At 38.4% G+C, this 22,115-nt stretch overlaps 1 protein-coding gene across 2 annotated transcripts in view; it reads right to left on the minus strand.

The window, feature by feature from the left end:
- LOC132383848 (cysteine-rich motor neuron 1 protein-like) overlaps positions 1-22,115 on the minus strand; it is a 224,707-nt gene that overhangs the window by 9,235 nt on the left and 193,357 nt on the right. For both annotated transcript variants that reach the window (XM_059955055.1, XM_059955049.1), the window contains 5 exons: positions 20,016-20,169; positions 18,112-18,233; positions 13,162-13,380; positions 9,076-9,291; positions 1,059-1,280 (listed from right to left, as the gene is read on the minus strand). In XM_059955055.1, coding sequence (XP_059811038.1) covers positions 1,059-1,280; positions 9,076-9,291; positions 13,162-13,380; positions 18,112-18,233; positions 20,016-20,169 — 933 coding nt within the window. The remainder of the gene's footprint in view (positions 1-1,058; positions 1,281-9,075; positions 9,292-13,161; positions 13,381-18,111; positions 18,234-20,015; positions 20,170-22,115) is intronic.

Below are 22,115 nucleotides of genomic sequence, written 5' to 3' on the forward strand. Positions count from 1 at the left end.
ATTGGGCAGTTGCATGTCAAAATGAAGTGAGGAAAAGCTTTCCAGCTGAAATGTATCACAACAAAATAAATTATCTTAGCAGTCTCTCCCTGGAGAGCAAAAGAGATGGAATTGAGACGTTTGCTAAGATGAACATGATTTCTTAAAGGTGGCAGGCTATTCCTGATTATATAAAATATACTTTGAAGACTAGGGGACATAGCTTTAAAATGAAGGGAGGAGTGTTGAAGGAAATGTACAGGGTAAGATTTTTTTTTAAACACAGAGTGGAAGATACTCAGAATACATTGCCAGGGGTGGTAATAGCAGCAGATATAACAGTGGCATTCAAGAGACTTTTAAATAGACACATGACAATGCAGGAATGGAGAGAATTTGTAAAATGTGTAGGCATTAGGGAATTTGGCATCACATCCAGTATAGACATCACAGGCTGAAAAGCCTGTTCCTGAGCTGTACCTTTGTATGTTCCCAACATTTCAAAATCTGGTAGTCATATACTGTATTCTGTGCCTACCCTATTCCAATCTGAGTAGATATTAGGAATTTAAAGTAAAAGTAGAAAGCTAAATGGTTAATAAGTGTAATTCCTATTAAAGAATTTCATTCTCATCATGCGTGATGATTTAAAGATGTCTTTGGAATCTTCCTGCATCCTAAACTTGTGCAAATTTATCACTTAAAATACTTCTCTGAGAGTGCATTCCAAAATATATCAACAAAATTATAAGGCAGCAAAGATTATTATTTATCTTAACTTCAGAATCTAACCATTTTTGTTCAGTTATTTTCCAGTTATGGACTTCTGTTTTAACTGACTAAGTTGGATTAATTACTCTTGAATTTGCTTAGTTGGATTGTCACATGATTCACTACAAGACATTAATGCAATCATCCAACTACACCACAATGATAAACAAGATGAGTGTTTGAAACTGGATAAAAATGCTTGCCATGGTCTGACCTTTCATAATCATTTCTGCTTGACAGGATGGGGAAAATATTTATCCGAAGAAATGGCTTTCAATGTATTGGGGGCATAAAGGCAATTTACTTACCCAAACAATAGGGGCAACACTGTCCTTTCCTTAGAACTGGCAGCCTACATAAAGCAGCTGGACATGTCTGAGAGAAACACTGAATGGCACCGTCACCACATATGCAGCTTGTACAGGCGTTTGGCTTCCAAGACTCTCCAACTAACAGAATACCTCCATCACTGGACATACAATATCCAGACTCACTGCCATTGGTCAGCAACAGGGTTTTCAACTGATCTTCTGTGAAAAAGATTTTAAGAAACATATCTTAGATTTGTGACACAAAGACCATATGCTATGAGTAAAGACTTAATTGAATGGCTTTGAATAATGAAAAATAAGGAGTGCCAAAAGTTCAGGAAATGTGAATGATAAAAATCAAGCTGTTTGCTCAGTTGCTGAAAATTTTCTTGATGATCTATTGAAGCAAATTGTATCGGCCCATCTGTCATGCTTGCAAAAGTGAAGTCTATGAAATCATAGTGATGTTGAAATGAAGGCTCAAACATTACTGACTAACATAAACCTTGAGTCATTTCAAGGTTTAATAATGAAGGGCAAGTTATATTACATGATGAACATTCATCGTGACTCTACCGCGCTCATTATATTTTTAAGCATTCATTCAGGTAACACCATTAAACATTAGGTTACTCAGACAACCTGAAACATTATTGGGAAAATTGCTGAGGCAAATCATAAGCTTACAGTTCTTCTCAACAAAAGCATTCAAAAATATTTTTTAAAAAGCTGTTGAAATGCTGGAGACCATTTTCATTGGCATGACTGATACTGGGAAGTCTTCTTGTTTGTCTTTAGATACTTAGAAAATTACTCCATTAAAACATAAAAATGGATCAACATTGCAAAATTTCTTTGATCGATAGTTTTATACGCAAAATAAAAGAAGAGAATTTGATAACTGTTAACATTATTCAACACATTGGCACTATTACACCTATATAGAAGATAGTTGCTTGTCGATTGTACGCATTCTTCTTCAAGGGGTGCAAACTTTTCCCAACTTCACTTGCTCCTTTTGTTTGTGATTTGATTACATGACAAACCACATTTGAAAACTTGCTGGATAAATGACTGCTGAAATTAACAGTGGAAGAATGTACAGAAATTGCAGGAGCCCTGGCAGAGATATTTAAAATGTCTTTAACCACGGCTGAGGTGCCAGAAGACTGAAGGACAGCAAATACTGTTCTATTGTTCAAGAAAAGCACTTAAAGAATAACCTGAAAAATTATAGGCCGGTGATCCTGACATCAGTAGTGGGTAAATTATTGGAAGGTATTCCAAGGGGCAGGATATATAAATATTTGGATAGACAGGGCTTGATTAGGGATAGTCAACATGACGTTTTGCAAGGTAAATAGTGTCTAATCAATCTTACAGAGTTTGAGTGCTTATGAGGAAGGTTTTTGAAGGAAAAGCAATGCAAGTTATCTACATGGACTTAAGCAAGGCCTTTGACAAAGTCCCACATGGGTGGCCGGTCTAGGAGGTTATTAATTTGGCATTCAGAATGAGGCAGTAAATTGAATTCAGCACTTGCTTAGTGGAAGAAGACAGAGAGTGGTAGCAGATGGTGGTCTCTCTGTTTGGAGGCCTGTGACTAGTGGTGTGCCACAAGGATTGGTGCTGGTTCCATTGTTGTTTGTCATCTACATTAATGATTTAGGTGATAATGTGATAAACTGGATCAGAAAATTTGCAGATTACACCAAGATTTGGGGGCACAATGGATTTTGAGGAAGTTTATCAAAGCTTTAAACAGGATTGTGACTAGCTGGGGAAATGGGAGTTGGAATTTTATGCAGTGTTGCACTTCAGCAGGACCAACCAGGGTCAGACTTACAAAGTGAATGGTTGGGCACCAAGAAATGCAGTAGAACAAAGGGATCTGGGAATATGAATCCATAATTCCTTGAAAGTGGTGTCACAGGTAGAGAAAGCATTTGGCACATTGGCCTTCATAAATCAAAATTCTCAGTATAGGAGTTGGGATGTTATGTTGAAGTTGTATAAGTTGTGTAAGGCTAAACTTGGGAGTATTCTGTGCAGTTCTGATCACTCATTGACAGGAAAAAACATATGTAAGTTTTAAGAAGTGCAGAGAAAATTTACATAGATTTACTAGGACTTGAGGAACTGAGTTATAGGGAAAGATTCAATAGATTCATTCCCTGGAGCAAAGGAGGACGAGTGGAAATTTTACAGAGGTATACAAATTTCCGAGGGATATAGATAGGGTAAATAGATGCAGGCTTTTCCCCTGAGGTTGGGTGAGACTAGAACTACAGAACAAAGGTTTAATGTGAAAGGTGAAATATTTAAGGGGAACCTGAGGGAGCACTCCTTCAATCAGAGGGTACCAGCAAAAGAGGTAGATGCAGGTTCAAATGCAAAATTTAAGAGGAATTTGTATATATACATATATATGGATTAGAGTACAGAAGGCTATGGTCTGGGTGCGGGTAGATGGGATTAGTCTTAAAAACAGGTCGGCATGGACTTAATGGTCTAAAGGGCCTGATTTTATGCTGTTGTGCTCTATGACTAAGAATCTTTTTCCATTTTCAAAATGTTCAATTATCCTTTCTTCATCAAATTTTATGTGCAAGTATCACCTATAAAATGCTCCAACTGCACTTCATTAAGCCTCTGAAAGTTATATTGTGATGTGAAGAAAATTATACTCATCAAACAGCTTCAGAACCAAATGACCATCACTTGGAAATCGATGAAGTGATTCAAATATCACATAACAGTAGTTCTAGAAGCAGATAGATTACAGAACCTCCAGAATATCACTACTTATTAGAAATGTTATCAAGCACAATCTACATCCTTAAAATCAGTTACATAATAGAAAGACATTTAATTTGGACACATCATTACATTTTCTTTCTTTGGTCCTTGGGAGAAGACTGACCTAAGCAACGTGGTATGTATTTCCAAGAGAAAATCTTAATGCTTTTCCACAAAACCAAAAGATACTAAAATTTTCATCTGTACTAAGGCATCTTTTAATGCTTCATTCAGTAAATATATAATTTTTCATTCTAATTTACACTATGATGGAATGTACACTCAATGGCCACTTTATTAGGTACAGGAGTGGGACCACGGTGTGGTCTGCTGCTGTATCCCATTCACTTCAAGTTTCGACGTGTTGTGCACTCAGAGATGCTCTTCTGCACACTACTGTTGTAACATGTGGCTATCTGAATTAACCTTCCTGTCAGCTTGAACCAGTCTAGCCAGTCTCCGTTGACTTCTCTCCCAGTGTTTTCGCCCACAGAACTGACTTGATTTTATTTTTTTTTTGCACCTTTCCCTAAACTCTAGAGATTGCTGTGGGTGAAAAACTCAGATGAACAACAGTTTCTGAGATACTCTAACCAGCCCATCTGACACAAACAATCATTCCACTGTCAAGGTCACTTAGAACACATTTCTTCCTCATTCTGATATTTGGTTTGACCAACAACTGAAGCTCTTGACAATGTCTGCATGCTTTTATGCATTGAGTTACTAACACGTGATTAACTGATTACATATTTGTGTACACATTGTACATGTGCACCTACTAAAATGGCCACTTTGAGTGTATGTCCATTCGTGATGCCTGTTCTATTACCTGCCAATCTAATCAAAAACTGCCTCTCCAACTAAAACTTAACAGTACCCAATGACATGTTTCAACTTTAGGTTAGGTTGGACTTTAGTGTTCTAAAATATTATGGTTTAGGCTAGATCAAGTCACGCCATACTGGTCTGTATCAGTACTAATCTGAGGTGGGATGATTTGTTTGGCATTTTTTCTTTCTTCTTGTTTAAAATAACGCATGTGTACCATAACAAGTTTTCATGTCTGCTTTTGTGCTGGGTCAGGTTAGTGTAGGTATGGAAAAATATTTGAGCATATGGACTTTGGTCAAGTTTTCATTCATCTAGTAACAGAACACCAGCATTTATTGTTGATGCTTTACTCATTCTGAATGGAGAAGGCTCCAGGTTTCATTCAGTGAAGTGAACTTTTATTTTTCTTGAAAAAAACAATAGTTTCATGAGGTTAACTGGAATTCCAGATTGATTTAATTACTTGAACAAAATTGGTAGTGGTGGGATTGTGTTTTAATATTATGTCTAATCAGACTTCTTGATCAGATCACGGGCATGTTGGAATAGGTGCTGAGTTGTAGTTCTATTGAAATCAAAGATATGTAAACTGTGCCACTTCTTTGCCCATTCTCCTGGTCTGTCTCAGTCTTTCTGCAATCTAACTGCTTCCTCAATATCATCGTTCTTATCCCTATCATTGTATCATCTGCAAACTTGGCTACAAAGCCATCAATTCCATCATCCAGATCATTAACATATAATATGAAAAGCAACGGACCTAACACCATGAGTCACTGCGGCCAACCTGAAAAGGCCCCCTTTATTCTGACTTATTGCTTATGTCACTCAGGCAAATTTCTATCCATTCTAGTATCTTTCTTATAACACAATGGGCTCTTTACTTGTTTAGCAGCCTTATATGCAACTTGTCAAAGGCCTTCTGAAAATCCAAGTCAATAGCATCTAATATCCCTACTTTGTCTATCCTACCTGATATTTCCTTAAGAGAATTCCAACTGATTTGTCAGGCAAGATTTCCCCTTAAGGAAACCATGCTGACTTCAGCTTATTTTAAGTAATGTGAAACATCATCCTTAATAATGGACTCTAATGTCTTCACAACCTCTAAAGTCAGGCGAATTGGCTTATAATTTCTTCTCTTTTCCCTCCCTCTCTTCTGAAAGAGTAGAGTGATATTTCCGATTTTCTAGCCCTCCAGAACCATTCCAGAATCTAGTGAGAAATCACTACTAAAGTCTCCATTATCTCTTCAGAGACATTTTTCAGAACCCTGGGGTGTAATGCATTTGGTCCAGGTGACTTATCTACGTTCAGACCTTTCAGCTTCCCAAGCACCTTCTCGTCAGTAATAGTGACTACACTCACCTTTACCCCGACACTCTCAAACTTCTGACACTGCTGAATTCTTCCACAGTGAAGAAAGTTGCAAAATATTTACTGTTCCTCCACCATTCCTTTATTCCCCATTACTACCTCTGCTGCACTATTTCCAGTAGCCTGATGTTCATTCTTAATTCTCTTTTACTCTTTATACTGTAGGAATATCTAAAAAAAAACTTCTGGCGTCTTCTTTTATTTTATTGGCTAGCTTACCTTCATATTTCATATTATCTCTTCTTAATGCTTTTTAGTGCTTTCTGTTGCTTTTTAAAAGCTTCCCAATTTTCTAACTTCCCACTAATATTTGGTATATTATCTGCCTTCTCTTTTGCTCTGATGGTGTCTTTGACCTCCCTTGTCAGCCATGGTTCTCTCAGCTCTCTTTAAAATGCTCCTTCTTCTTTGGGATGGACTGATCCTGCACCTTCCGAATTTCTCTTACAAACTCCTGCTAACACTGTCATCTCTGTTAGTGTCCCTATTCAACCAGCTCCACTCTCATGCCTCTGTATTTAACTGTAATACTGGTAAATCTGATTTTAGCTTCTCCTTCTCAAACTGCAGGGTGAATTCTATCATATTAAGATCACTGCTTCCAGAGAGTTCGTTTCACCTTAAGCTCCCTTATTAAATCAACATCATTTCTCCACACCAGACTCACTAAGTATTAAGCAGAATTTCAATGTTTGATGCACATCTCATTGTACAGCAAGGTACTTCACTTGTCATTACTGCTTAGAAAAGAAGGCTAATAAACAGACAAAAGATGAATAAAAGCAGGGATTTGAAGCAAATCAGGATTGGAAAAGAAATAACTAAAGCCCCTAACTACTTACAGCTTTGGAATAGTGCATGCACCGATGAAGTGACACTAGATCACAAACAAAACATAATAGCCACTGAATGAAGACACTGATATGTGACAGGGTGGTTAAACAATGGTAGAGAAAATGATATGAATGCCTCAATGAGAAATTTTCCCAATGGTTCTTCTTCCATCTTCTCCCTTGCTGTTGTTCCATCCCTGGAAAGAAAATCCAGGATTTCTTCTTTGATCCTTTCGTTATTGTGGGTGTTGAAATTGGAACTGGTCTATTATTGTCATATGTACTGACATACAGCAAGAAGCTTTTGTTCTTGGATCTTTGTCTAAGTCTTTTTTTGACATATCCATGGTAACCATTAATTTGCATTATTGTTAACTATAAGTTCCTTTTTCATCATATATATTCATTACATGTGTTGGGCAAACAGGCGTAAGAGGTCAAAAATCTGCTTAAAAATAGTTCACAGCCACAATATACTGGAGGAAGTAAAAGAGCTCAAAATTTACTGACAATTGGCTACACAAGTTGCTTCACCGAAAAGTAACAAATATGGTCTGATTTGATTTGAAGAACAGATGTTACGCATTCCCAAAGGCGCACCTGCTTTCATGAGAGTACCGTTGTTTAATCTTAACGAACACACTAAGATAAAAAAACTCTCACTACACTGCAGTCACAGGGTTTCTTTCTGCTTTAAAGTGAGATTACATTTAGGAAAATGATTGCAGATGGCGTTATAAATAGATTTTTTTAACAACCTTTTCTCCCCCATCAGTAGGTGCACATTCCAATGGAAGGCACCATAAAATGTTACAACCTTTATAAACATTATAAAATGCTCAAAGAACTGGGTCTCCCTTCCTCCACCACTGATGTGGCCTTTACCCACATCTTCCACATTTCCCGTGCTCACCGCTCCCTCCCACCACCTTAACAGTGATAAGAGTTCCTCTTGCCTCATTTACTGCCCCATGAGCCTCCACATTCAATCCATCATTCTCCACAACTTCTGCCATCTTCATTAGGATCCTACAACCTAACATGCCCTTACTTCCTCTTCCCCCCCCCCCCCCCATTTCTGCTGGGATCTCTCCCTCCGTTATTCTTTTTTCCATCTGTCCCTCCCACTAATTGTCCTCCTGACACATATCCCTTCAAGCAACAGAAATGCTATATCTGCCCATTCATCTCCTCCCTCACCTCCATTCAAGGCTCCAAGCTGGGGACGTCTATTATATCCAGTGCTCCTGATGTGGCCTCCTCCACATTGGAGAGACCCGATGTAAACTGGGTGACTGCTTTGTCGAGCACCTACACTCCATATGCCAAGAGCGGAATTTCCTGGTGGCCAGCCATTTGAATTCCTATCCCCATTCCTGTTCCGATATGTCAGTCCATGGCCTCCTCTACTGCCATGATGAAGCAACTCTTAGGGTGTAGGAGCAACAACTGGGTAGCCTCCAACCTGATGGTATGAACATCAATTTCTCCTTCTGGTGATGCTTTTTCCCTCTTTTTTCTTTTAACCCCTTCCCCTTTCTTTTTTCTATTCCCCACTCTGGCTTCGTACCTCTTCTCCTCACCTGTCTATCACTTACCCTTGGTGCACTTCCTTCTTCTCTTTCTCCCATGGTTCACTCTCTCCTGCTATCACATTCCTTCTTCTCCAGCCCTTTACCTTTCCCAGCCACCTGGCTTTACTTATCACCTTCTAGCCTGTCCTCCTTCCCCTTCCACAAACTTTTTTTTCCTGACATCTTCCTCCTTCCTCCCCAGTTCTGTAGAAGGGTCTCGGCCCGAAACATTGACTGTTTATTTATTTCCATAGATACTGCCTGATCTGCTGAGTTCCACCAGCATGTTGCTCTGAATTTCTAGTAAATGCAGAATCTCCTATGTTTATAAAATGTTATAAATATACACAGAATGACATGAAAGCACTTTCTCCCTTCAGCACACATGCTGAAAGATCGGACAACTGGTTGTTCAACAAACTGCCTTCCTCGAAGAGCAAATAAATTGTATAAATAAAGCACTACAGATATCAGTATGATACTGAAAATCTCTTTTGATAGTTTGCCCGTAGGGGTTTCATAATTTTCTCAGCAGAGTACGTATTATGTTAACGATCAATATATACGTACCAAACAGCTCCCCTAGCAGTCACCCACCTGGACATGTCAAACAACAAGCATCTGATTCTTTGATTGGTGCTTGGCATAGGAGAGGTGGGCACACCTCAGTGTCACAGAGTACGCGCCCACTGTGACAAGTACATTGTGTGCAAGTATCCAGGTTCCAGGTTTCTCCCTCTAAATAGTATTCTCCTCCAGGAGCTTGACATACAGTGAGGTCCACCGTATCAGGCTGTCCACTGCTTGGCTCATCTGTGGAAAGTAAAAAAAAATAGATTGCTTTGTAGCTGCAAACAACTACAACAATTTATATTTGCTAAACCTCACTGTCAGCTTTTCCATTCGGGGTCAGGACTGCAAAATGAAATGAGTTCTATTTCAAAGATATATACTCACACACAAAATATGTACTGGTCACTGGAGTTCTGAAGAAATACTGCACTATGAGAGATTCCAATCATTGTATGAGATGTTAAACTGAGTTGGCCTGCAAAGGGGAACAGATGAGTTTGCTGTTTGGGGACATCTGCTGGCTACCCTAGTTTGTACATTGCAAGAATTACTGCAACTTAACAATAGATAAATGGCTGCAAAGCACTTTGGGACATCATAAAATTACTTATTTCATTTTCTGGGGCAAGGCACATCACAAAAGGGCAAGACAAGACTGGGATGAAATAGGAGAATGGTCAGCAGAGGTGACTCACCAAGTGGTTAAGAAGGTAGATTGTGAGGAGGATTTAACTTGAAAAAAGGCAGAGTCTGGGCAATGATGGAAGGCTACAATAAGCAGAATGTAATTAATGTATGGCTATCAGGCTGTCAGCTTGGACATAACGCTTAATTCTCTTGATATACTTTACTGTCTTCAGTGTCAGTAAATAAAGTTATGAGAATTGTTTATCAAAAAGGATGATTTCAAAATCACTCTGATTGAAAATATAAGCAGTTAAGTAACATTTGAGGCTTGTCAAAGAAAATGCAGCAAAAGAAGCACAAGTCACAAGTATTCTGACTGATTATAATTTGTTTTAACTATTTCAGTTTAATGCTTATGCATGCAAATAGTTAATTAATTTTATTATTTTAAAATATTGACAACTAATTATTTATTTGTCTGAACGTCAGAGACATTTATAAACCCTCATTATTTTGAAGGTAAAGGTGGTAATGGAGAAGACTTTTGCCAGCCTGTTGAAGCTTTCAGTGGAATTTCAGTGCTGGGCTTTATTTGATGCAGACTATGCTGCTGAAGTTTGGTAGATACCGAGCAAACCTGACAGGTCACTGAAAGTTGCACTAGTTCAGTGTGGGAGTACATGACAGAGATGAGGAGGAATTTCTGTAGCAAAAGGGTGGTGGATCTGTGAAATACAATGCCACATATGGCTGAAGAGGCCAAGTCATTGGAGAAATTTAAAGCTGAGGGTGATCAATTCTTGATTAGTCAGGGCATCAAAGGTTACAGAGGAAGGCAAGAGAATGAGACTGAGAGGGATAATAAATCAGCCACGATGGAATGGCGGAGCAGATTTGATGGGCTGAGTGGTGGAATTCTGCTTCTATGTCTCATGGTGACAATTGAGAGGATGGCAGATGCCAATAAGACCTGGTTGAATTGGACCTGAATAAAAATCACAGAGTATGAAAAAAAATCTGTAAACTTAGATTATCTCACTAAGTTTAATGGATAAAGTTTAACACAATTCTGCAGTATTAATGGGAAACAGAAACAAAATGTTCTGATGTGAATAATTTTCAGGTTGATGGCATAATTGATTGGGATTCTAGCAGGACTGGTAACTAAGCACAAACCTGAGGAAAGGGAGCAAGCACATCCAGTTAGAATTAACTGCCCAGTCACTCAGAGTCAGACAGAAGGAATATTGTATCTAAAAGAACATCAGAGCTTGAGCATTGTAGCTCTGTGAACAACTGGCCTGCCTGATATCTAAGAGAAAAAAAACATGACCCTTCATTCTACTGAGCTGCACATCCCTTCCTCTCCTCTCTCTGTCACATATGGGAAACAATCTTGATGCTGTATACTAACTTCATGAGAGAGAGAGAGAGAGAGAGAGAGAGAGAGAGAGAGAGAGAGAGAGAGAGAGAGAGAGAGAGAGAGAGAGAGGGAGGGGGGAGAGAGGGGGGAGAGAGAGGGGGGAGAGAGAGGAGGGGGAGAGAGGGGAGAGAGGGGAGAGAGAGGGGGAGAGAGGGGGGGAGAGAGAGGGGAGAGAGAGGGGGAGAGAGAGAGGGGGAGAGAGAGGGGAGAGAGAGAGGGGGAGAGAGAGGGGGAGAGAGAGGGGGAGAGAGGAGAGGGGGAGAGAGAGGGGAGAGAGAGAGGGGGAGAGAGAGAGGGGGAGAGGGGGGGGGGGAGAGAGAGAGAGAGAGAGAGAGAGAGAGAGAGAGTGTGTGTGTGTGTGTGTGCGCGCTGGTATAATTGGATTCAAAACAGATAAGGAAAAGTACTCTTGTTGAACAAAGTATACTTAAAGCCCCCATTACGTTGCATCCTTGCCCTAGCAGAAATCAGTTCACTAAATATAGGCAACAGCATTGAATCTGAGACTTCTTTTGGGCTTGACTGATAAATTTCAAACATTAAGGAAAAAATTGCAGAAGTGCCCCATTAGCTTGTTCTTTAACTGGTGATTTCATTTTCCCTGGAAGTGAAACTGGATACATTATAAATGGGAAAACTTGTTATGTACTGATATGTTTTCAGCCTGTTAACTTGGATCTGGTAAGTGAGATTTCAACTGCTGTAAGGAGGACAGGAAATTCCAGCGCAGTGGGAGGAGTGATTGGATCTTCTGCCTTCCACACCAGGATGTAGGATCTCTCTCATGGATGTGTCTGGAAAGTAAAGCTTAACACATATTCTAATAGAGCCAATGAAATTCCTTCCTGTTTGAAAGAAAGTTACAATGGATCGTGAAAGCCTACTCTAACTATTTCTGAGCTTGGGACAGTTTTCTATAATTTAAATTGAATAGGCAAATCTGTGTGATGTTAACGAGTAGCTAAAATATATAAAGTCACTAAACTTAAGATGACAGCAGTTCCAATCAACATTATATATTTTAACCTACATTTGTTGACCTAAAGGCATAAGAAGAAAATAGGTAGAGCAGACCTGTTATATTTAATAAGCAGATTAATAGTGGCATAGATTCTTATTAGAAAAGACCAATTTGTAATATGTTTGGAACAGGCTGAGAAAACTTACACTAACTACTTGTACACCACTATAGAGGTTGGTCCAGAGCAATAAGATGTTAAATAACAGATGTTTTGGGACATGCAAGATTATCCTAAAACTAACATCAAAGATTAAAGATGCCAAGAGACTTAAAATGTTAGCTTTATTCAGAGAAAATCGGAATACTGCGCATAAAGAACTAAACTTCCATTTGACTTTGAAGTTATATTTCCTCCAAAGTTTTCCTTTCACATCAATTCTCATGTCAGGACTTTTGAAATTGTATTTATTTCAAGGAAAAGGAACACAAGAGCTTTACTGCACTTTTCAATTCAGTGACAGCATCACATAGTGTAGCAGAGACAAAGCCAAGAATAAAGGTAGCTCTATATAAATAACTTATCTAAAGGAAAAGTTGAGATGATCACCCACAGCTCCCATGCAACATTTTCACTTCCAGTGTCAGCCAGCCTTATGATCTTTCAGCTTTGATACAGCTCAGGAGAAATCAGTACAAGATGGCTATTCATCAAGAACCAGATCAAGCCTACTCCACTGTCTTTATTTCAATATAGTTTATGATGGTCAATAGACAGAGGAATTTCCCATCAACTTACTCAAAAAAATCCAGATGTGGCATGTAAAATGGCAGCATAATTTACCATTTTGATTAATTAGAACACTGTATGCTTCATTTTCAAATTGGGGAACTGGATGTTGGGGTTAGTTCATCATTTTTCACTGATAAAACTAATCTGACCTCTGGCACTGATCTGTTTCATTCCCCGTCATTAATTCTCTTATATTTTTTAAACTGCTTTACATTAACAACATATCACTTAAAGTCATGCTGTGCTCAGTGGCATACTCAATGCAGAAATCAATTTCTTTTTACCTAATCTGATTAAGGTGCACCTTACCTTGACAGGTGGGGCAGCACTGCCCAGGTTTGACCAATGGATTGAGGCAGTTTGGAACAGGACATGTAATTAGCACACACATTTCCTTTCCACTGTAACAATAACAGTCTCTACATCCATCATGCCAGCCTTCTCCTTCTTCATAGCGATGGCCATTAGCAGTCAAACAGAAACTTGTTGGAATTGGAGCAGTGGTGGTGCTAAGATGCACATCAGCCTCTATAAAAGTAACCAAGCATGAAAATGTAAAAACATTTAATCTACTCAACCTGAAACTCATCAAGGGCTTAAGTTTTGTTAGCTGTTAGCATTGCTTTAGGAGGTCAAGTTGCATCATTTTCCAAACCAACTTTTTTCTTTAATATCAAAAACCATAAAACAGAAAATTTTGTTAAACTGAAATAGAGACAGCAAGTGCTTGGAGATAACTATTGGAGATTAGACAGCATCAGTGTAATGAGAAACAGAGCTGGCATTTACATCTTCCATCAGAAACCTGAAATGTTAACTATTCTCTTCACAGCTTCACCCTGACCTGCTGTATCTCCAGCATTTTTCAAGTTAGGAGAACAGCACTAGGAACACCATGATAAGTTATAACAGTAGTTAGATACAAAATGCAAACAACTCTGCTTCATCCTTTTTTTAATCTTAGCCCCAATATCAGAAAGTAAAGTCCCAAATAAGTTACAACAATGGTTATACAAAATACAAACATCTCTGTTCTATTACACTAGTCACAATACCAAAGGGTCAGGTCCCAGTATAACACTTCCTATAGCCTGCATCAGCATTTCCAGATTTCTTGAAGTGGGATTATCAATTAGCTTTGAGCGAGGCTTGTTAGGAATTGGATTCAACCCAGAAAACACATCACATAAGATCTATCCTGTCAAAATAAAGTCAATGAACTTGTTTAATTTAGGCTCAGATATAAAATTAAGAACTAATGAAAGGTCATTGAGCTATTTGAAGATAATATCCAATACTATTAATAATTTTATTTTGATTTAACACAACTCTAATGTTTTCTCTTGATGTTATTATTTAGTACTGACGCATTAAGCCAAGAGGTGCTGGATTGCGTATATGCATTTCCTAAGTACAGTATATGTGACAAAAGAATGTATCAGTGTCAGTGACTTTTACACAGAGAGAAACACAAGAGAGTTAAGCACCTTGGACCTGTCCAGCGTTTTACCGACTCAGTGACAGAGAAAAAGCTACTTGCCCATTTTCTCTGTAATTTCGTGTGCTGAGGTGAGGTTAAAGGAGGGAGAAATGATAAACAAATTCATAACTTAAAAAACTGACCACTTCTGCAAAGATGGATTTAAAAATTAAAAGTTTCAAGCAAAAACCAACATGAATTTAATTGGTTATACAGCAAATTTGAAGAACATTAAACAGGAATTGAATTTCCTAGTGATATGCATGATAATCATCTTTTATACATTGCATCATTCTCAAAATAATTTCTTTTGCTCACATTATGATACAATAGTTTGAGGTGTTATTAAATGAATTTTGTAAATGATTCATAATTCCTATTTTGACAGACCGCCACCCACTCACACATCCCACTGAGTTACAGTCAGACAGACAATGTTATTATTATCCAGATTGTTCTACAGAACAAGACTCACTTTTCATAGTCTGGTGGATAAAAACAGAAAAGGAAAAAGATAAACACACAGAGACAGAAAGAAATTCAGCTTAATCAACATTTATTTCAGGTAAGATACTTTTTTTCTAGCTTTGTTCTTATACATTATCATTAAGCAGCTCAGATACAGACTGTAGTGTGCATTTAAATGACCTAAGCAGACACAGAGAACTTTTAGGATAAATGGACCAGTTATTTGTGTTTTATTAATTACAGCAACAATTTTAAATACCGGTAATATTATCACCATTTTGTATACAGTAAGGAAGTTTATTATATAGAATCTTCTAAGCACTTCATTTTTGATATACACATTCCTAGACTGAGTAAAAGAATACAGTGGATGCTAAAAGCAGATAATGCAATTGTAAATTAAAGCTGGACCATTAATCAAGTCTGTGTGTTTCCATGCTTCATGTCTCTGTTATATACTGAACTATTGCACACTTTTAAAGGTAGTTGTGATTATGGTTGATTTTCACCTAATGCCATGCAACATTTCAACCTGTAGTTTAAATTAACCAAACTAGGACTGGTTACTTTAAACTGCCTTTTTTTCCAATCACAGTTTTGTAGAAAAGTAGACAGTGAAAGTAGAAAGTAAAGGAGATGATTTGTTTAGAAAAACTGATGGGAAGAAGAAGAAAGTTTCAATGGGTCTGTGCACCCTTTGTTAATACAATGCGGCTTCTTGTACTTGAGAGAGATGTCAGAGAGAAGTGATAGGAATTTCCTGTGGTATTCCAAACAGACAGAGGAAATTTTACACCACATCATTCAACCACAATCAAAATTTGAAAGAATATATTGTACAATTTAACCTACCACAATGATCACTGAGTATCATTAGATACCCAAGCACTGAATTCAGTTCTGTGATAAAGAACCATCATATTCTGCACATCTGCATTAAATCACTATTATGTTACTTCCAATGGGGTGACAGAGAAGAAATGCCATCTGCAAAGTACAGAGTTCCTGATCCTACATTAGATCATGTAAACCACCATTATCTCTTTTTTTCAAAATCGGTTTTTGAGCCTAGTTTCGGTACTCAGCAGCATGATGAATAAAAGCCAGAAGCATGAAAGAAAATGGGTTTTGGCACCCAATCGGGTAATAGTAGCAAGCCTTTCACATCTGGCAAGATGCCTGGTAGCCTATCACTTCAAAGATAAGCCTGATCTTGGCATGTGACTATCACATGAGTGGCAACATGCCGAATGTGAAGTGGCTAGAAGCTTGTGGAAGACCGCAATGACCACTTTTGTAACATTGCTGCTGAACAGCTTCAACCATATGGCCTAGAAGACTTGCCTGAGGGGGAAATCAGATACTAAGTGGACAGATTTCTACGAAATGCATGTTGCTGCAATTTCAGCATAGAACAACATTGTAAAACAAAAATTTTATTTATTGATATAAGTGCTTTGGATGTTTGATAAACGACTAAATTATTCTGAAACGATGGATACTTGGTATTGAGTTAATAACTGATAATGGTGACATTATGAATCAAATTCAGGCACTAGCAGACAATAATTATCTTGCTTCAAGATTTATAATAGAGAAAGAGAATCCAAAGAAAATATTTAATCAGGGACTGGGATTTGCCAAAATTAACAGAAGCACAATAACAATATTAATGAAGGAAAATAGCAATAACAAAGTATGAGAAATTGCTTGGACCAGATAACTGCCATTCCCACATTTTAAATGATGAAAGTTAAGTCAGTGTAGGTAAGAGTTGTCTAAATGTAGCAGCAGTTTGTACCATCTTCATGATGTACTTCAGCAACTCACCAAGACGCTGCAGATAGCATCTTCCAAACTCTTGTATTTCACCTTCCCAATATGAATGGTAATTACCTTAATGTGAAATGCTTAGAGGGGTTAGAATTTTTAAAGTATGTCCAGGAGATCTTTTTTAGCCTGTCTGTAGATTATTTGACTGAAGAAGGAGCAAATCTAATTAATGTTTGAAAACGTATCGGTAACTGGTAGGAGTGTCAGTGGCAGAACATTCCAGAGACAGAAACCATAACTCTTGCTTTAAGGATGTTATGGAGAAGAACAATATATCAGAAATTAAGTTTCCTTGTGGAGAAAGACTGATAGCAATGTGATAAGATAGGACCTGGTAAAAAAGAACTTGGAAGAGCTAAATGCAGATGACCAGGAGGAGGCATCCGAAAAGAAAATAGTGAGAGTTCAGGGAATTGAGAGAATTGAACTTAGACACAAGAGATTCTGTAGATGCTGGAAATCCAGAGCAACACACACAAGATGCTGGAGGAACTAGCAAGTCAGGCAGCACCTATGGAAATGAATCAACAGTCAATGTTTTGGGCCGAGGCCCTCCATCAGGACTGGACAAGCTGGAGGATTCCCAGATTAAAAGGTGGGGACCGAGCAGCATCTGTGTCAGGGAGGTAACTGTTGACATGCAAGTTGACATCCTGATGCAGGCTTTCAACTCAAAATGTCAACAATTCCTTTCTCCATAGCGATGCTACTCGACCCATTGGGTTTCTCCAGCACATTGTTTGTTGCCTTTGATAGAAGCAGCTGCAGTGTTTTCTGTCACTTTTTTTCCTTCTACATGGAGCATACATTTGGGAGTGAAATATTTTGGCTTGTGTCTTCTGGCTTGAGCAATGTTGCTCAAGCCATTAATTGAGCCAGTCTTTTAATTTCAGATGAATCCCACCGAGGGTCAACATCATGCAGCTTCTTACGTTGTTAAAATGCAAAACTATGTACACTGCAAAACACTATTAGTCCTTACAAGTCTTTCAGGCGTCAAAAATACCAATGATGCAGATCTCCAACCTTCAGACTGGCTGTCTGCTATTTCTCCCCAGCAAGAAAAAGTAATGAATTTGGTTGAAAAATTTAAACTCTTGTCATAAGCAGCATGTCCTTCAAGTAAGGTTGGATGGACCAAGATTTCAGTTTTTAAAAAATCTACCCAAGATTTCAGGAGACAGCTAATTATTTATCCGATACATTTTCTCCTTATGTTAAATTCAATTGAGAATAAAAGGAAAATATACTGCCTTTGGTTTTTTTGAGATTATAATCCATGACATAGATTAAAAATCAGACATATTCATAACTTTAATGGAGTCAAATCTATAAAAGAGCTAAGCAATATTTTAATGCCCCTTAACTCAATGCAAATACCAATGTGAAAATTTGTTGCATTGTTGACATTCCTGACCGTATAATCTCTTTCCAAATATTGACGAAATATATCCTTAAATGAGTTAATGTTATGGTACCTTTGCATTTGCACATGGAGCATCCTTTCTTATTCTTTTCATACCCTTCTGGGCAATACTTGTCACAGGTAAGCGGTGGGCATTTCACACAGCGGCACATCTCACAACCATGTTTGTTTCTCCTAAAAATAAGGCAAAAAGCAAATTCTGGGTGAGACTGACCTCATGAAGGACATACCTATTAATTAAAGGCATGCTTATATTTTGTCTCGGGATCATGAACATGAAATATTAACTTTGTTCTTCAGATGCTGCCTGACCAGCTTAGTATTTTATCAGCACTTTATATTTTAAATTTACTTTTCTGACATCAAAATATCTGTTTTTAAATTCCAAAGCCCTGATCCTATCTGTCAAAATATTTACAAACACTTTATGTTCAGAAATTACTTCTGAAGAGCAAACACTTGTTTCAATGTTGACAACACTGATTAAATAAACATTAAATCAATAAAAATAAAAATAAAAATCAGGATTCCACAAGGAGCAGGGGAAATCTTCCAGCCATCTTAATTAAAGGCAGCATACCAGGCAGGAAAAAAAGTGCTTCTTAAAATTAATATCACAAGATATTTCACTCACAAAGAATGACATTCATGTCTTTGGCAGAATGGTTCCTTTGAAGGACCATACATGTGGCAATGTTAAGCTCTCTCAGTGTTGTATTTGTTGTTCAGTTAGGTTATATGAGATAAATTCTGGAATTAGCTTCAACCTTTCAGATGTAGAGGCCTAATGCCATCAAAGAGGTAAGCTGACACACACACATTACATTTTTTACAACAATATGATGAATATCAATTATGTTTGTTCACAACATTGAAATCGTATATCACCTTATTAAGACACAAACCAGTATTTTTGACGGGCTGAAGCTTTAAACCATCTGCAGTAAATGAGGAAGTAGCATTAAGTTAGCTTGAAAAAAGATTCATGTTTAGATATCAGCAAAGGTCAAGTTGCTTGTATTGTGTATTGTAGATGAAGCTTTCTTAGTATGGAAGCCATAATTATTGGTATGGTAAATATACCTAGTAAAATTTAATTTTTAAATTCAACAATGCTAGTACTGTAGTTTTCTCTGCAGGTGCTAATAACAAACATGTGCCAATGATACAGAAAGCGCAGCAATGAATACAGGCAATCAGATTCATAAACAAATAATCGCATCACATTCATTTCTTCTGATTGTTAGCATCTGAAGTAGATTTTTATATACAGCATTCTGAAATCTAATATCCTCTGCTAATTTTGTCTTACAGGCCAACACACCAATAAGAAAGCTAACATTCATTCAATGGATGGAACAACTGGGCATGCAAGAGAGGAAGGGCTATGGGGTAATAAGTGGGAGAATGGGATTGGTGGAATTGCTCTGAGAGCTGACATGGACTCATTGGGTTAAATGGTCTCCTTCTTTGTGAAAAATATGAGATAAGTTTTGTCAAACACTCTTAAGTTCCTCTCGACAAAGGTTTAAAAAAAACTAATGAAATAAAATATTTCCCTGATTAACTTTACTCAGGATTGCTTATGGGAGAAAATATTCTCTTCCTGGAAACCAAGACAATTCTTCAGGAGCTAGATGAAGCATGCACAGCACTTTTGAAAAACATACTTCCAAATAATTTGCGTATGATTGTATTTGTCACTCAGTGAAACAGAAATAACAACTGAAAAGAAAAAATTAATTTTTTTATGCAACATCAGAATCTGTAATACATTTACAGATTCTCCAATTGCTGTTAATTCTTGATAAAGTGCTGTGCTTCCTTGACTAGATAAAGAGTTACTTTAAATAATAAGAAAGTGATGAACCCTGGTTATTTAATTAAAAGAAAACAGCTGTACCTGTTCCCTAAGTGATAAAAGCTAGCCAGCTGGTTTATTCACTTGGTACTTACATAAAGCCATAGGGACAGTGCTTATTGCAGGAAAGTTTTCGGCACTTGTGTGGCTGTGGTTGACACTCACAGATGACGCAGTCATCTATATCCATCAGAAAACCATGGGGACAATCTAAAGAGCAATACGATATCAAATCTGGACAGGGTTCCTCTGGAACAAAAAGATGTTATTTACTATTGGTTACAACTTGGTACAAAATGTACTAACATCAAAATAATACATCTCTGTCAACCAAAACATTGTGATTCACTTCCTCATTTCTCATTCAACATTCTTGTATCATTCTTCACTTGAAAAAGGCAAATGGCCAAGCTGCCTCTTGCTGGGTCGGGCTTTATAAATAGTGTACAATAGCTGCTTGGATGAATTGTAAGTACTTGGCCCCTGGACAACAGATCCAGCTAATTGCAAGGTTGATCAAACAAACAGATCCACATCTCATCACTCTAAATTGTAAATTAACTGAGTTTGTGGAGTGGCAAATCCGGTTCCTTACTTACAGCTAATTTGTAAAATAGCATGCTATTTTTCAAACCTCCAATCCGTAACTAATCATGTCAAAAGTATTTTACTTATCATGAGCACACTTATCTTGAGAGATGACTGCAGTATTAAGCATCATGGCAGTAAAACTGATCCATGAACAAGAAGCAAGCAGACCAACTCCTGTTCCATTTTATTACTGTGTATGTTCCGCTTTCAGCTTTTGACTCTAGGCCACTGGAACACTGACACAGCGTGACACTTTGGTACTATAAACTTGGAAATTAGCAGCAGTTGTTCTGATCAGAATTATGGGAAATAGTGGATGCGACAAGGAGACAAATTATGGATCGTAGATACATCAAAGCTTTCATTTCACCCATAAGGAATATTTGAGCAACACACACAAAATGCTGGTGGAACGGAGCAGGCTAGGTAGCATCTATAGGAAGAAGTACAGTCGATGTTTTGGGCTGAGATCCTTCATCAGGACTAACTAAAAGAAGAGGTAGTAAGAGATTTGAAAGTGGGGGAGGGAGAGATCCAAAATGATAGGAGAAGACAGGAGGGGGAGGGATGAAGCTAAGAGCTGGAAAGTTGATTGTCAAAAGGGATACAGAGCTGGAGAAGGGAAAGGATCATGGGACGGGAGGCCTAGGGAGAAAGAAAGGGGGAGGGGATCACCAGAGGAAGATGGAGAGCAGGCAAGGGAGTTATTGTGAGAGGGAAAGAGAGAGAGAAAAGAGAAAGAAAAAAAAGGACAAAAATAATAAACAAACAAACAAATAAATAAATAAGGGATAGGGTAAGAAGGGGGGGAGGGGCATTAGCAGAAGTTACAGAAATCAATGTTCATGCCATCAGGTTGGAGGCTACCCAGATGGAATATAAGGTGTTGTTCCTCCAAACTGAATGTGGCTTCATCTTGACAGTAGAGGAGGCCATGGATAGACATATCAGAATGGGAATAGGATGTGGAATTAAAATGTGCGGCCACTGGGAGATCCTGCTTCCTCTAGCGGACAGAGCGTAGGTGTTCAGAGAACCGGAGTCCAAGTCTGCGTCGGGTCTCACCAATATATAGAAGGCCGCACCGGGAGCACCGGATGCAGTATACCACACCAGCCGACTCACAGGTGAAGTGTCGCCTCACCTGGAAAGACTGTCTGGGGCCCTGAATGGTGGTGAGGGAGGAAGTGTAGCACTTGTTCTGCTTACAACGATAAGTGCCTGGAGGGAGATCGGTGGGAAGGGATGGGGGGGACGAATGGACAAGGGAGTCGCGTAGGGAGTGATCTCTGCGGAAAGCAGAAAGGTGGGGAGAGAAAGATGTGCTTGGTAGTGGGATCCCAATGGAGGTGGTGGAAGTTATGGAGAATTATATGTTGGACCTGGAGGTTGGTGGGGTAGTAGGTGAGGACAAAGGGAACCCTATCCTGAGTGGGGTGGCAGGCGGATGGGGTGAGAACAGATATGCGTGAAATGGGAGAGATGTGTTTGAGAGGAGAGTTAATGGTGGAGGAAGGGAAGCCCCTTTCTTTAAAAAAGGAAGACATCTCCTTCGTCCTGGAATGAAAAGCCTCATCCTGAGAGCAGATGAGGCAGAGAGGGAG

The sequence above is a fragment of the Hypanus sabinus genome, chromosome 2, assembly GCF_030144855.1.
Source record: "Hypanus sabinus isolate sHypSab1 chromosome 2, sHypSab1.hap1, whole genome shotgun sequence".
Taxonomy (NCBI): domain Eukaryota; kingdom Metazoa; phylum Chordata; class Chondrichthyes; order Myliobatiformes; family Dasyatidae; genus Hypanus; species Hypanus sabinus.